The 14795-nt window shown below is 58.2% G+C and overlaps 2 protein-coding genes across 2 annotated transcripts in view; one reads left to right on the forward strand and one right to left on the reverse strand.

Moving 5' to 3' along the window:
- Positions 1 to 1014: 1014 nt before the first annotated feature.
- On the reverse strand, positions 1015 to 5040 carry RRAS (RAS related). Its single transcript, XM_029926157.1, has 6 exons — positions 4866 to 5040; positions 2843 to 2930; positions 2607 to 2709; positions 2410 to 2518; positions 1483 to 1601; positions 1015 to 1378 (listed from the first exon to the last, which is right to left on the reverse strand). Exons 1-6 carry the CDS (start codon positions 5016 to 5018, stop codon positions 1294 to 1296), a joined length of 657 nt encoding a protein of 218 aa, XP_029782017.1. The 5' UTR covers positions 5019 to 5040; the 3' UTR covers positions 1015 to 1293.
- Positions 5041 to 6801: 1761 nt separating this feature from the next.
- SCAF1 (SR-related CTD associated factor 1) overlaps positions 6802 to 14795 on the forward strand; it is a 13086-nt gene continuing 5092 nt past the window's right edge. The window contains exons 1-7 of the mRNA XM_029924351.1: positions 6802 to 7218; positions 9424 to 9537; positions 9783 to 9840; positions 10561 to 10655; positions 10919 to 11019; positions 11109 to 11224; positions 13963 to 14789. Coding sequence (XP_029780211.1) covers positions 9430 to 9537; positions 9783 to 9840; positions 10561 to 10655; positions 10919 to 11019; positions 11109 to 11224; positions 13963 to 14789 — 1305 coding nt within the window. The 5' untranslated portion in view covers positions 6802 to 7218; positions 9424 to 9429. The remainder of the gene's footprint in view (positions 7219 to 9423; positions 9538 to 9782; positions 9841 to 10560; positions 10656 to 10918; positions 11020 to 11108; positions 11225 to 13962; positions 14790 to 14795) is intronic.

Raw genomic sequence — 14795 nt, forward strand, 5'->3', positions numbered from 1 at the left:
TGTGATCACACCCCATTTCACAGCTGAGAAGACAGAGGCACTTGCCCAAAGGGCACTTGAGTAAGAGGTGGCAGAGGTCCTGCTGGGGGCCCTCATCTCCCCTGGAACCAGGAAGTGGGTTCTGGGGTGTGTGTGCTGGGAGGAATTTGGGATCCCCAGAGATTCTGTCCAAATGTAGCAGATATGTGGAGACAGGGAGTGGATCATTGGTGACCGTTCTAAAGTGGAAGTGTGTGGAGTAGGTCGTGGGGCTCAGGGATGTTTGTCAGGCATGGGAAACGGGCACGTGGTGGTCTCCAGGTCTGGCACCGGCCTTCCAGGTTAGCAAATAGAGCACAGAATTGGGGGTCCTGGGTCGAACTGGGGGGTTCCCAAACAAGTGAGTTAGCAACTTGTTTGGGCTGGCCTTAAGATGCCTCACACTTCAACCCTTTCTAGGACGTAGGCTCAAATGGGATGTGTCTACACTGGCCCTTGGGCCATTGACGGTTTGGGCTCTGAAGTCAGCCCAATTCGGAGCTTTCCAGAACTGAGAACTTGCCAGCCAGCTGTTTGGACACCATTCCACCCACCTGTCCCTTCTTCCTGCGGCCCAACGGTCTTTCTCAAGGTGTCGTAGGGGTAGTAGGGGGCAGGCAGGGTTTGTAGCGGCGACCTCTTGCCAAGATTCTGGAATCTTCTGGAACACCACTATCCAATAAATTTAAAAAGCCACCTGTAGCTACTCGCTACCTTACTGAGCAGTGCTGTTCTAGAACTTGCCAGCAAAGAGGGAAAAAAAACCATTTCAGATGTTAAACCCCATCCCACCAGAACACAAAAGGTCAGAATGGCCCCAGTGAAGGTGAAGCAGGGGTTCTGGACACCCGCTTGGCTTGTTCTCTGGCCCCTGCCCACCTCTGTCCCCAAGAAGCAAAGGATTGTAAATCTGATGGCTGTAGGTGGAGTGAGGCGTGTGTGCCCTGAATTCACCCACCACCCCTGAACCGTTCTTTCTTTTTAAAAAGCATTTTCTGACGTTGGCAGTGACGTTTATTTCCCTGGGGGTGGAGAGGGGAGTTATATATACAGCAGTGACCCGGATGCCCAGGGGGCCCCTCACCCCGATAAGGGGCGTGGGTGGGGGAAAGGAGGCATTGGCAGAAGGCACACAGTGGCAGTGTCCTGGAGGAGGCCAGGAATTACAGATGGGGGTGTAGTGTATCCTGGGAAACCCAGATGGGGAAACTGAGGCTCCGTGAGGGCAGCTGGTCCTGAGAGCTTATGCTGGTTGCTCCTCTCGTGCCACCGGGGCTACAGGAGGACGCAGGGACAGCCCCCGTCCTTCTTCCTGGGGGCGCTGGGTGGGGTGGGCGGGAGCTCTTGTTCCTGATACTTCCTGTGGGAAGAAGCTAGTGAGTTTGGGTCCTAGTGATTGGGTGGCAGGAGCTGGGATCACAGGAGCTGGGGATGGGGACGACCGGAAGGGAGGGCTCCGCTCACCGGACGGCTCGCACCAGCTGCTCGAAGGCCTCGTCCACATTGAGGCGCAACTTGGCGGAGGCCTCAAAGTAGGCCACGTGGTGGGAGGCGGCATAGGCAGAGGCTTCAGATCGGGGGACCTGGGGCGGGGGGGGGGGGGACAAGGGGAGGAGTCAGGTGTCTGCATTCAGGGTGGGTCCCAACCAAGGGTGGCAGAACATCACACTATGCGGGTTACATGGTGCAGGGGCTCAGGGAAAAGTTCCAAGAAGATCCATGGGGGTCATGCCAAGAGGGCTCAGCACCACCTAAGTAGTCAGGGAGGGCTCTGGAGACGTTTGTCCTTCTGAACATCAGATAACTGAGTTCCCCCTGCAGAGAAGCCTGGGTGTTCCCTGGAGGGGCCTGAGCAATGCTCGGGAGGCTAGAAACCCCCAAAAGCTTAATTTAAAAGATGAGATCTGTGTGGAAATCACGTAGTCTCTGTTTATAGGAAGTGGAGAGACCAGGAGGGAAGAGACAAGACATGGTGGCTATCAAGTCTTGTGGGAGAGCTGGAGTTCTCTCCTGGGGGCGCTGGGGAGCCAGGGGAGGGCCTTGAGCAGGGATGGGGCCAAGGCGGTGGGGGGCAGAGTGGGAGGTTGACTGGCCGTGGGGACGGAGCAGAGTTGGGGCTGGTTGACCTGGGGATGGGGGCAGGTGCCCTCTGCCATCCAGCCATCTCTGCTGGGAAAAGTCCTGTGTGCAACGTTGGGAACCCAGGAGACCCACCTTGGGGGCAACACACTTAGTGATGTGTGTGACAGTGGAGGGAGCGGGGCCAGGGGAGCCGAGCTGGAGGAGACTGCTGATGTGAAGAGACATAGGAGATGCACCGGAAGGAGCCTCCCAGGCTGAGATGCGGTCCCCCTGGGGTGGGGTGAGGCAGGGAGGGGGGGTGTCCCAGACCTGGCGCTGTGTCTCCAGATCTGCCTTGTTCCCAACCAACACGATGGGGAAGTCATCTCGGTCCTTGACTCGGAGGATCTGCGTGAAAAGCTTGCCTACCTCGTTGAAACTGCGGATGAAGCCACAGGTGTGAGGTCTAGCCAGCAGCTTGCCGCCCCCGCCCCATGCCCCCTGCTCTGACACCCTCTACTCCTCACCTCTGCCGGTCGTTAATAGCAAACACCAGCAGGAAGCCATGGCCAGCGCGCATGTACTGCTCCCGCATGGCACCGAACTCCTCCTGGCCTGCAGTGTCCAGGACTGACGACAGGGGGAGAGGGGCCACCGTGGGGATGGGGCTCCCACTGGCTGCCCCTGCCTCCCCCCTCCCCCGCCAGGAGCCCTCAGCCCCACCACCATCCCCCCATCCGCTCCCTGCCTCCCTCGCCCTCACTGTCCAGCCGGGCCGGGACACCATCCACCGTGCAGATCTTCGTATAGGAGTCTTCGATGGTTGGATCATAGTCAGACACAAAGTAGGACTGGTGGGGAGGAAGAAGACACTCTTACTAACAGCCCAGCCGTTCATTCAGTGCTGCAGCAGAGATGATGTAGCCCTGCACCTCGGCTCTGCCTTTCTCTGCCTCCCCTGCTCTTTCTGGGTCTCTGTTCCTCTCTCTGTGAGTCTCCGTCCCTTCTCACCCTACATAGTCTACTTTCTGAGTCTCTTCTGGTGCTCTTTTTCTAGTATAAAATACACCTCCTACGTTATGATTACGTCCTGGCTGTGCAGCATTGAACAAATCACTTCCCCTCTCTGAACCTCAATTTCCTCATTTGGAAATTAATGATAAAAATAGGACTACACTTAATCCAGTACTTGTGAGCTTCCGGGAAAGTCCTGTTAAGCATTTAATGTATGGTCTGGATATAGTAGGTGCTCAGTTATTGGGAGCTATTATTGTCCAGAGTATCTGCCGTTCTAGATCTCTCCCTTCTCCTACTCCTCCCCTTCCCTCTTTTTTTTTCTCCTTCTTCTTCCTCCTCCTCCTCCTCCCTCTCCCTCCTCCTTCTCCTCCACAGCTTCTAGTGTCTCCTCCCAGGGGAAGGTCCCAGTTCCAATCCAGCAGCAGAGAAACTGCCCCGCCCGAAGTCTGGGCCCCTCCCTTCCTGCCTGGGTCAGGCCAGCCTCCAACCAGGCCTTTGGCCAGCTTTGGGTCTGTCCCTGGGTGCAAGGGGCCCAGGGCTGGAGCCTTTTTCTATATAGGCCAGGGTGTCAATGTGGGCACTGGCTGGGGTCTCTCTAGGGGTCTGGGGCCCAGGGGCCCCTGCATCTTAGAAGCAGACACCTTTCTAAGGTTTTTCTAAGATGGGAGGGTTTCCCTTGGGAAGGGGGTGGAGGTTTCTCGGGCAGGGGTGGATTTTCAGGAGAGAAAGGGTGATCTGGCAGCTGGGGGTCTGAAGGCTGCATCCTGTCTGTTGAGGGAGGGTGCTTAGAGAAGGCTTGTCCTGAAGGGAGGGTGTAGGACCAGGCCGTGGGGGGATTAGGGGCATGTCTTCAGAACACATCTGGAGAAACTCAGGGATGACAACTGGGGAGAGCCCCAAGGTGCACTCTTCTGAGGTTGGTCATAGAATATAGGTGCATATCTAGAGAGTCTCAAACACTCTGAGATGCATTTATAGGGTCAAAGAAACTCCCAAAGAGTGGGTCTTTCCAGAGGTGTTAAGAATCTGGGGCTTCTTTGATGGAGATAACTTGGGGGCTAGCCAAGGTTTCTGAGAGGGGCTCAAGGATTTAAGTGGAGGAAAACTCAAGATGGAGAAGCAGGTGGTTTTCCTGGGGGAAGGGGGAAGATCTGGGTCTCGGGGGATGGGGGATCCCCAGGACTTAGAGATTTACAGTTCTCTGGAATGGCCAAGGGGCACGATGTTTCTGAAATCCCTTGCTTATAAGGGTGCCTCTCTCAGGACTGGATGGTCCCAGATGGGTCCCAGGCAAAGTCTAGGCATAATTTCTAGATACTGGGGGAGCAAAGCAGCTAGGCTGGGGTAATCTTCCAGTTAGGCTCTGGTGGCTCTGGGAGGAAGCTGGGATCTGGGATTTAGGGGAGATGAGGCTCAGGGTTGGAGGAGGTGGGACCTGGGGTTGGGGCCCTATGAGAGTCTAAATGGGATGACTTCTGGATTTAGGGTGCTCCCAGGAGGTGCTCAGGGTCAGGTCAGCAGAGAAGCGGGGTCTTGGGTACTGGGAGGAGGGATGGTGGGTTTCAGGATGCCAGTATAAGAGAAAAGCCCCTTATGTAGGGGGTGGAGGCCCTGGGGGGTGGGGGCTTAGGGTCACAATCTGCGGGGATTTTTTTAAGATTAGAAGGTCTCATAGGAGGTACTCAGTGAAGGATCGAGGGGGAATGGGAGTCTCAGAAAGGGCTCAGTTTTAGGTCCCGGGGGCACCCCCCCGGGTGAGGGCCCACTACCTGGATGAACTGGATGGTCAGTGCGCTCTTGCCCACGCCGCCGCCGCCCACGACCACCAGCTTGTGTGTCTCGCTGGGTGGGGGGTCCCCGGGCCCCGGCCCCCCGCCCCGGGGCCGTCCCCGCCCAGTCCCGGACGCCGCCCCGCTGCTCATGTCGCCACCGCTGCTGCCGCCGCCGCTACTGCCTTGGGGGGCCGGGGGGGGCCGGGCGGGGCCTAGGGGCGGGCCGCGCTAATAGGGCTACTGCATAATCATGAGCTCCGGAGAGAAGGACTTGGGTCTAGAGACACTGGGAGGAGGCAAGGACGGTGGGGGGGGAGAAAGGAGGAGCTATGCTAATAAGCGAAGGGGAAAGTCTTTCGCTGTCAAGGGGAATTCCAAATGGGGCGGGAATATGTTAATGAAGAACAGTGCTCACTAGGAGCAGCGCCACGCGCTCTCAGCAGGCGGGCCCTTTGGGGGCGGGGCTATGATAATAAGAGCTCTCACTCTTTCGACCCACGGGTCGGAAAGACTGGTCGGGGAGGTGCTATGCAAATGAAGAGCCCGGAGGCCTCGCTTCTAAGGGCACCATCCCCGAGGCTTTGCTTTAGTAGGCGGGGCTCACGGACTCGCGCGCGGCCGTATATAGGCGCGCTTGTAGGAAGGAGCAGGTCTTGAAGGGAAGCTCCACCTACGTCCTGGGATGCTAGCCAAGCTTCCGACCCGGGCGTCTAGGCTGGACGCTGGAGTCTCCGCCCGCTAAGGGACCCAGGCTTCCGGTTCCCGGAGTCCCAGCCAGGCGGAAGACAGACTGGGAGGGGAGATGGGGCCCTGGAGGGGGACCGCCGCGTAACGGGACAGGGAGGAGCCGTGAGATCACTGCATTCCTGATCCCTGAGCCAGCTCGCCCAAGCCGGGATGGCCGAGTCATGAAAGGCCTTAGGGCCAGGATTTCTGAGGCTTGAAGGAGGAAGAAGCTGAGGGCCCAGACTTTGGGGTTTCTTGGAGAGAATGAGAGTGGAGGCCTGGACTCCTGGGTCCTGGAGTGGAGGGGATCTGGGAGTCTTTATTACTAGGTTACGTTAAGGGGGGAGCTGGGGCTCTGACTCTTGGGTCCAGGGGTTGGTGGGGTCGGGGATTCAGAATTCTGGATCCAAGGGAACCCGGGTGGAGAGCCCGAACACTTGTGTTTTGTAAAGTACGAGCTTGAGACCAGGAATGGTCTGAGGAAGGACAGGCCTGAGGGCCAAACTCCTGATTGGAAGGAAGAAGGGGTCAGACTCCCAGGTTCCAGGCAGGGGGAAAATGGGAGTCCAGACTTCTCTGCTGAGTGAGAAGAATCGGAATTTGGGCTTTTCCGCCCTAAATGAGAAGGAGGTTGTAGGGTCGGGCTCCTTGGTTCTAAATTTAGAGGAGAGTAGGAGATCGGGATTCTGGGATCCCCAGAAAGTGGGCGGGGCAACTCTCTTCCAGTCCGGCTTTTTTCTACTTCCCGCTCTTTCGAACTACAATTCCCTTGCGGCGATCGGGCTGAGTGGTCGACGTCACTTCCTGTTCCTCAGCTCTTTCCGCGCGCGCGCAGGGCACCGTGGGGCCTTGTCGCGGGCTACCGCAACCCCGCCCACTTCACCTCTCACCTCCTTGCTCTCCTCGCGCGACGGAGGCGACGCTCGGACTACGCCTCCCGGCGTCCGTCGCGCGCGCCCATGCCTATGTGCCTCATTGACTGCTGGGAAATTGAGTCCGGAGCCTTCCCACCAGCCTTCACGGCACCGTGCACGGTACTTGAAGTCCCGGCAAGCTCGGCGGCGTTTTAGCTCCGCCCCTCTCTCTCCTCCCTCTGCTCGCGAGCCCCCCCAGCCCGCCCCGCCCCGCGCCGGGGCCGGAGCCGCAGCCCGAGCGGCGGGGTAAGATGGCGGCGGCAGTCTGGGCCGCGGGGCTCGGGCCTATCGGGGTGGGCGGGGCGGAGTCGGGTCGCTAGTTGTCCCGGGGTCCTCCCCACAGGCCGCGGGGCCTGGCGGACTTAGTGGGGTGGCCTCGGGCCCGGCAGCGGCTGTGGAGCCTGGCGCCGAGCGGGGGGCCTTCTCAAGGCCCCGGGACGCGTCTGTGGGTTCCGGGGGGCATCTACGGGGCGTCCCCGTGAGGACTCGGGATGTCCACCGGGCCTGGACCGAGACTGGAGCCTGCCCTCCATCACATAGCTGGCCTGGGTCATATCTGTAGACACTGTTGATCGCCTATACGAGCTGACCCGAAGCTAGGGTCTGTTTATAGGGTTCTGGGGCCATCTTGCGATCTTGAGATATGTCCCAGGGTGAAGGAGGTCTGCAAGAGCTGAGGAGTATCTGCAGAGCCATCCAAAGCGCCCGGGGTATGTCTGGGCTGGGAGTGTCTACATGGGCTGACTTGAGGATGCGGCTCACCTACATGGGTCTGGGGGCATGTAGCGGGTCTGGAAGAACTGTTCGAGGGCTGGGAAGTCTTTTAGGGCCACCCAGGGGGGTGGGATGCACCCACCAAGGGAGGGAGGCAAATACTAGGGGGTGCTAAGAGACCTGGATGGGTCTCTAACGTCTGAGAGTGTCTAATATGGGTGACAGGAGGCTAGGGGCACTTAGAAGGACCTGGAACCATCTAGGTAGCTTTCAGTGTGACTGCAAGAGTGCAGTCTTTATTCCTGGAGCAATTCGAATGCCCTTTGGGGCTGGATAATCTCGTGGAGAACAAGACAAAAGAGAGTATTGGAAAATTTGCCCAGCTCAAATGTACTTGTACTTTATAATGCAATTGAAATGAAAAATGTTTTTAAAAATTCTGCATTGCCCTGGAGCTATAGAGAGTTGGAATTAGTCCACATTGGTCTGGGGAAGGCTGTAGGATCATTGAGACTCATTTAGTGCAATGCTTTTCAAACTCTTGTGACCTTGATCTCTTCAGTAAGAAGTGCATTATTTTACTGAGACCTAGGGCATACTGATGTGTATTTAACTAATGCCAAAGTCCCATTAATTAATATTCCCATGTACTGCTTGTGAAGGCTGTTCTTCTGTGTTCAATTTATTTTTATTATTATTTTTTAATAACAAGCTAATTGTGAAGCAGTATACCACTCTCAGACTGTAGTTTGGGGACCACTGATCTATCTTGAGGGACCTAGCAATGTCTGCAGAACCTTTTCATGTCAAAAAGATCCAAAGAGCTGTGGATGGGTTTGCAAAGCATGGGGCATGTCTACATGGGCAGAGAGAGGAGCATCTTTCTACACCGCAGAAGGCTTGGGGACCTCAGCAGATCTTGACTAAAGCCCCTGTTATGTGGCAGTCACCATTCCTCGTGGCATGCGCTTTTCCCAGAGGTGCTGCAGAGCAGTTCCAGGGTTGGGGAATGTCAACAGCGGTGTAACAAGGCGGGACATGTTAGGGGGGAGTTAATGGAGGAGCCACAGGCTCTTAGCTGGGAGGTTGCTGGGGGGAGCTTGGGCAGAGCTCCGCGGAGCTGCAAGATCTGTGGTAGGAGGGAGGCCAGATCCATGCATTTGGTTTGCAGGTGTGCAGCTGGGAGAGTGAAGGAGATAGACAGGGGGAAAATTGGGCCTTGAAGCTAATTTTTGTTACATTGTTTTGAGCCCTTGGGCTGTGCTAATTCTGTGGCAGAAAGTCTAGTTGCTTAAAAACCCTTCTTGGAGATATACTCCTGTGAGGGCCCCTCTGTAGAGAAGTGTGGAGTCAGGGGTTTCAAAGCTTTCTGGGAACTCTTTGAGACTGGGTAGTGTTTTCACAGTAGCGGATTGGATGGTTGCGGCGGTGGGGGTGGGGCTGCTGGTGGAATTCTCCTGCTTTCTGAAGACCAAATCAAGGACCCACCGGTCTGAAGGGTAATCTTTGAACCTCCCTATGATCTGAGCATTTCCGTGTCCTCATGAAAGCTTTAGCTATGATTCCACACAACGGGCGGATTCGTGATAGTTGGATGTCTTTCCGAAAATAGTGTTTTCAGGTCGGTGCTGGATTTGCACATCATTCTTGTAGCTCCATTTTTTGTGTGTATAGCAATTTTTTGTGGGGGTCCCTCACCCCAAGAATTGCTTCTGCTTTAGGATGTTGGCATGGTATGTGAGATGGACTCGGCACACCGACGTGTGTCATAGTTTGGGAAAGGAGAGTGTAGGGGACTGCCAGACACAGTATTTGAAAGTCACAACTCAACCGGAAAAAAAAAATCATGGCGTAGGGTTGGCTCTTAGGGGGGCGGGCAGGGAGGTCTTAAAGCTGGGTTGTGCAGGGAGCTTTAAGCGGTGACTGGAGAGGGGAGTGTTGAAATAGGCGGCCGGTAGGCCTCCCTGCAAGAAAGGGGGCAGTGGACATCGAGGCCAGGGGAGAGAGCCATTCTGGGCCCTGTGACGTCTGCTCTGGGCCTGGGACTCGCCCACAGACTGGCGTAGAGGGTAGAGGGATGCTGAGGGGGACGCTTGGTCAAAGCCATGTCGGAGGCCCTTGTGTCCGTTCCCTGCTTCCGGGTCCTTCCACTGCCCCCCACCCCCACCTGCACTCCAGACTCTCACCCCCTCAACTACCAGGTGACCATGGAGGAAGAAGATGAGTCTCGTGGGAAGACAGAGGAGTCGGGCGAGGATCTGGGAGATGGGCCGCCTGACAGAGACCCCACGCTTTCTCCTTCTGCCTTTATCCTGGTAAGGCTGCTGGATGTCTGGGGCCAAGGGAGGGACCGGCCAGCCGGAAGTGCAGGTGTCAGGGCCCAACTCCTGGGCCCTGGGGGAAGGACGGCCTGGGGGCCTGGACTCTTGGCTCCTCTGCAGGGTTTGAGTTTCATTATAGGGGTGTCTGGAATGGCTGTCTCCCAGGAGCAGACCTCGTGACCATTTGCACGGGTCCCCTGACCGCCCGTTCTTTCCACCCCCTCCCCCCTTTCCTCTAGCGGGCCATTCAGCAGGCTGTGGGAAGTTCCCTGCCGGGGGACCTGCCAAACGATAAAGGTACGATGGGTTCTGCTTTTTCTTAGCCTCCCGTCTCATCTCTCCATGTTCTTTATCCTGGTTGCATTCATGAAAACTTTCTGAGGTCTGGGTACCACCCTTGTGCTGGCTCAGGGAGCCAAATATGGGTTGGTCCCCATGGCCGCCTTGGAGGGGATCATGGTCTGGGGGAGGGGAGGCACAGGCACAGCGCAGAGGTGGCCCCGAGGCACTGTGAGAGTGCAGGAGGCCCAGGTCAGCGCGTGTGGAGGACATGGGGTCTGGGAAGGCTTCCTAAAGGGCCAGGCCGGAGAATTGGGTCTCCAGGGACGTGCTGGGGTTGCCTGGTAAAGAGGAAGGCCTGGTAGGCAGAGGCACCCAGCAGGCGTGCAGCACAGGGGCGCATTGCAGGACTGAGTTGTGGTTCTTCGGGGCTGGCGGGCCTGGGGTGCGAGCAGGAGGCGAGGCAGCAAAGCTGCACTCCGGGCCCCCGTGCTAGGCTCACTTGTCTGGAATCCATCGTGAGGGCAGCGGGGAGGTCAGCTGGGTGAGAGCGTGGACGCCTCAGCTTTGGTGCCAGGGAAGGCCTTCTGGGCCCCACGGTGGGAGGTGAGGGGTGCAGGCAGGGGGAGCAGGCAGGGGCAAGAGGTTGGTTCTCCTCTCAAGAGCCAGAGCAGGCACCTCTTTGCTCTGTCCCCATGGGGTCTCCGTGTCCAGTGCCCCATGCACATCTCTCTCCAGATGGCTCCCGGTGTCACGGCCTTCGGTGGAGGGGCTGCCGGAGCCCACGGTCAGAGCCCCGTTCCCAGGAGTCAGGGGGGACCGACACGGCTACTGTGAGTAAGAGCAGGGGGTTGGGGGCCCAGACTCGTGGTGTTAGGGTGCTGATCAGCGGCGGTGTTGGAGGGGCGGGGGGCATCATCCCTGGGGCTGGGCCCTGAGTACTGGAGGCAAGTCAGGATGAGGAAATTGGTTGGGTCTCTGCGTTTTCTCGGGGTCTCAGATGTCTGGGTCCCTGAAAGTTTACGGGCTGGGGACGTGGTATTTGTGGGCCGCCACATGAGGGGGACGGGTTGGAGCCCCTCCTGCCCTATTCCAGGTGTTGGACATGGCCGCAGACAGCTTCCTTGCGGGGTTGGTGAGCGTTCTGGACCCCCCAGATACCTGGGTCCCCAGCCACCTGGACCTGCGGCCTGGCGAGTGAGTAGTTGGGTAGGAGGAGGGGGGAGGCCTTTGCCGGGGGAGCTGGCAGCTTCCCTCAGGCTCACTCACCCCCTTCCGCCCTGCAGAAGCGAGGACATGCTGGAGCTGGTGGCCGAGGTCCGAATTGGGGACAGGGATCCGATCCCTCTGCCAGTGCCTAGCCTGCTGCCCCGTCTCAGGGCCTGGAGGACAGGCAAAACGGGTATGTGGGGCCAGGGCAGAGCTGAGCAGGCGGCCTTGGAGCCCTGCGCGAGCCAGCTCTTGTCCGTAGTGACAGCGGCCATCCTGTCGTCTAGACAAAATCTTTACGCCTCTGCCTGTGAGACTGCAAGGCTTTGTGCACCTACAGGTGTCCCTACAGCAGACATTGATGTCCTCGCCAGCACGTGTGAGGCTCTCGGCGTCCAGGGCGCTGCGTGGCCGTGGGACTGCACTGGGAGTTCATGTACCGAGGATGGCAGGGTGGGGGTGGGGCTCTTAGCTTCTCTGTCTTCCAGAGGAGAAAAGTCTAAAAGAGGGAAGCCCCTTGTTTAAGGCGGCACAGCCAGTTGCTTAGCGGTGGCCCTGGGCCCTGACCCCACAACCCAGGTCCGTTTGAGTGTAAAGCCCTGTGACACGTACCTGTGCAAACGGAAGTCGGCCCCCCAGCCCCACGCAGTGTTAAACCCCGTGAGCAGCATAGAGCCGCTCAGATTTGGGTGGGTGTGAGTCGCCGAGAGTGCTTGCCAACACACAGGTCACCCCTACTCCCGGGGTTTCTGATTCAGTGGTTCTGGGTCGGGCCTGGGAATTTGCATTTCTAACCAGTTCCTCGGTGATGTTTCTGGAGCCTGGGACCCTGGTGGGAGTGCCTGGTTCCAACTTCCGTCCTTTGTGTGCACGCACGGCTGGGAGGCATGGAGAGGAGAGGAAGGCGCAGGCAGCTCGGGTGCAGCAGCAGGGCCGCGAGAAGCCACCGTTGCGCAGCCGACCGTGGCCCACACATGCTGTGCCAGTTTCTGTTTTCCTTGTCCTTTTCTTTATAGCTGTGGAATGACCTGTCCATTCGGCTCAGGGGACACTGTACTCAGGGCCCACCACGCCCTTGGGGACCTCCCCCCAAAAGCTCTTCGTTTCTTTTAAAATTAGAAGCCATACAGGATAAATAAACAAATGGGCCATGCAGTGTTCCAATAAAACTTTATTTACAAGAAAGAGGGCACTGGAGATTTGGCCCCAGGCCTTCAGTGACCTAGATGTATCTAGAACCTAAGAGTTGTTTGGTGGGGGATGCTGGCGTTCTGGTCTGTTTTCCTACTAGAAGTGGTTTTCTTAATTTGGAAATTATTAAGAACTTTACAGGGGAAAAACCTCATCCGTGACCCTATATTGCATGAAGATTATATAAAGGAGGGCTGTCTTGCATTTCCAGACCTTTCTGGTCCGTGTTTTACGCTTCCTGCGGTGGTAATAAATCGTAAGCGGGGTAGGAAGAGCCCACGCTCACCGAGTCCTCGTGGGGCCGGCACCGTCTGGCTCGTTGCGCACAGCTGCCCATCTAGTCCCCTCGTCCCTGTGAGGTGCGAATGCCCTCATCCCCTCCTCCCTGCTTTCCTTTCTTCCGCGGGCCTCAGCGGCCGGCAGACCTCCTGTGTGGCTCATGGAGATTTCTCTCCCCACTCAAGTGGGGAGTCCTTGGAGGCAGGGATTTTTGTCTGTTGTGTTCACTATTCTTTTCCTAGTACCTGAAACGGCGCTTGGCACAGGATAGGTGATCAGCAAAAAGGTACTGAATGGCTAAATGAATGTCCATTGTACAGATGAGGAAACCAAGGCAGGCCGGGGGTTGAGTTCCTTGTCCTCGGTCCCGGCAGGGGGAGGAGCAGAGCCTGGGATTGGATTGAGAGGCGGCTCTGGGATTGCCCTCTTTTATTTTCTTTTTTAATTTTCTTTCAACGTTTATTTATTTTTGAAAGATAGTGCGAGCACGGGGCAGCGAGCGAGAGGGAGCCGCAGAGTCCGAAGCAGGCTCCAGGCTCTGACGCGGGGCTCAAACCCATGAGCTGTGAAATCATGACCTGAGCCTAAGTCAGCTTAATGGACAGAGCCCCCCGGGCGCCACTGTCTACATGGCCGTGCTGGTGTCCCTGACGTCTCAGGGTCCCTGGAGTAGGTGGTTGAGGGGGACCTCTGGGCCCCAGTGTGTGTCTCCGGAGGCGGAGCCCAGGTCAGTTGTTACCATGTGCCGGATTGATGGCTCAGAGACCGTGTCGTCCTCAGAAAGCAGGGTCTCAGAAGGCAGATGAGGTTAGGCAGGAAAGCCTGGCCCGTGTGGAGGGCCGAACACTGCTTGTTCCTGTCACCTGTTGGCCGTGTCTCTGGGTCCCAGGTGGATGTTGCCCCTCGGATGGGGCCCGTCACGGTGAAGTGCATGGGTTGCGGACTCGGACTGTCAGGGCTCCCTGGCTTTGCCATTTCCCAGGCTCTGGAGGGAGATTCACCTTCTCAGCTGCCCACAGTTCCCTTCAGGAAATGGGATAAATTCCCACAAGAGGCAGCTGGGGCAGCAGCCTTAGGTTCAAATCCCGGTGACCCTGCTCTAGCCCTGTCTTCTGTGGTGACACTGGTCAGGGGGTTCTTGGACTGCAGGCCAGTGTGCATCTCAGGACCTGGGAGCACAGGCTTAGGGGGCCACATTGGCTGTTTGCACCCCACCTTCTCCCTGCTGTGTGTGCTTGGGGAAGACACTGCAGCTCTCTGTGCCTCGGTTTCCTCCTTTAAGGACGCGGTACTTCCAGCTCGGAGTTGTTAGGAGCATTCAGTGAGTTGTCCCATGCAAAGCATAGGGTGCCCCCAGAGTGGGGTGGGGGCTGGGGCGCTGGCCTGCGGCCCTCTCAGCTCATCCCTGGGAGGAGGGCATGTGCCTGACTGGGGCTCTCCGTCTCTGCTCTTTCTCTGCAGTGTCTCCACAGTCTCACTCTTCACGACCCTCCTGTGCCCGTCACCTCCTCACCTTGGGCACTGGAGACGGGGGCCCTGCCCCACCCCCTGCCCCGTCCTCTGCATCCTCCTCTCCCTCCCCTTCTCCCTCCTCTTCCTCTCCTTCCCCTCCCCCACCTCCCCCTCCTCCAGCCCCCCCAGCCCCACCTGCCCCCCGGTTCGACATCTATGACCCCTTCCACCCCACCGACGAGGCCTATTCCCCACCACCTGCTCCGGAGCAGAAGTACGACCCCTTCGAGCCCACTGGCTCCAACCCCAGCTCATCAGCCGGGACCCCATCACCTGAGGAGGAGGAGGAGGAGGAGGAGGAAGAGGAAGAAGAGGAGGAAGAGGAAGAGGAGGAGGAAGCCTTGTCTCAAAGCATCAGCCGCATCTCAGAGACCCTGGCGGGCATCTACGATGACAACAGTCTGAGCCAGGACTTCCCAGGTGACGAGAGCCCGCGCCCGGACCCCCAGCCCCCACAGCCAACTCCGGCCCCAGGAACGCCGCCGCAGGTAGACTCCACCCGGGTCGATGGAGCTACCCGCCGTCGCGTCTTCGTGGTGGGGACCGAGGCGGAGGCCTGTCGGGAAGGCAAGGTCTCGGTGGAGGTGGTGACGGCCGGCGGGGCCACCATCCCGCCGACCCTGCTGCCGCCGGGCGACTCTGAGATCGAGGAGGGCGAGATCGTCCAGCCGGAGGAGGAGCCCAGGGTGGCGGTCTCGCTCTTCCGGGGCAGGGCGGCCCGGCCCCCTCCTGCAGCTTCGGCGCCCCCCGCGGCCCAGCCCCCGCCCCCGCCCCCTGCACCC

Source organism: Suricata suricatta, chromosome 16, assembly GCF_006229205.1.
Source record: "Suricata suricatta isolate VVHF042 chromosome 16, meerkat_22Aug2017_6uvM2_HiC, whole genome shotgun sequence".
Taxonomy (NCBI): domain Eukaryota; kingdom Metazoa; phylum Chordata; class Mammalia; order Carnivora; family Herpestidae; genus Suricata; species Suricata suricatta.

What these genes read in the sequence shown, in the direction of transcription:
- RRAS (XM_029926157.1), bottom strand. Translation starts at nt 5,018, where the DNA reads ATGAGCAGCGGGGCGGCGTCCGGGACTGGGCGGGGACGGCCCCGGGGC. An exon ending in ATCTGGAGACACAGCGCCAG is followed by an intron (nt 1,602 to 2,409) that starts GTCTGGGACACC and finishes CCCCCGCCCCAG; the next exon opens with GTCCCCCGATCTGAAGCCTC. An exon ending in CAGCTGGTGCGAGCCGTCCG is followed by an intron (nt 1,379 to 1,482) that starts GTGAGCGGAGCC and finishes TTCTTCCCACAG; the next exon opens with GAAGTATCAGGAACAAGAGC.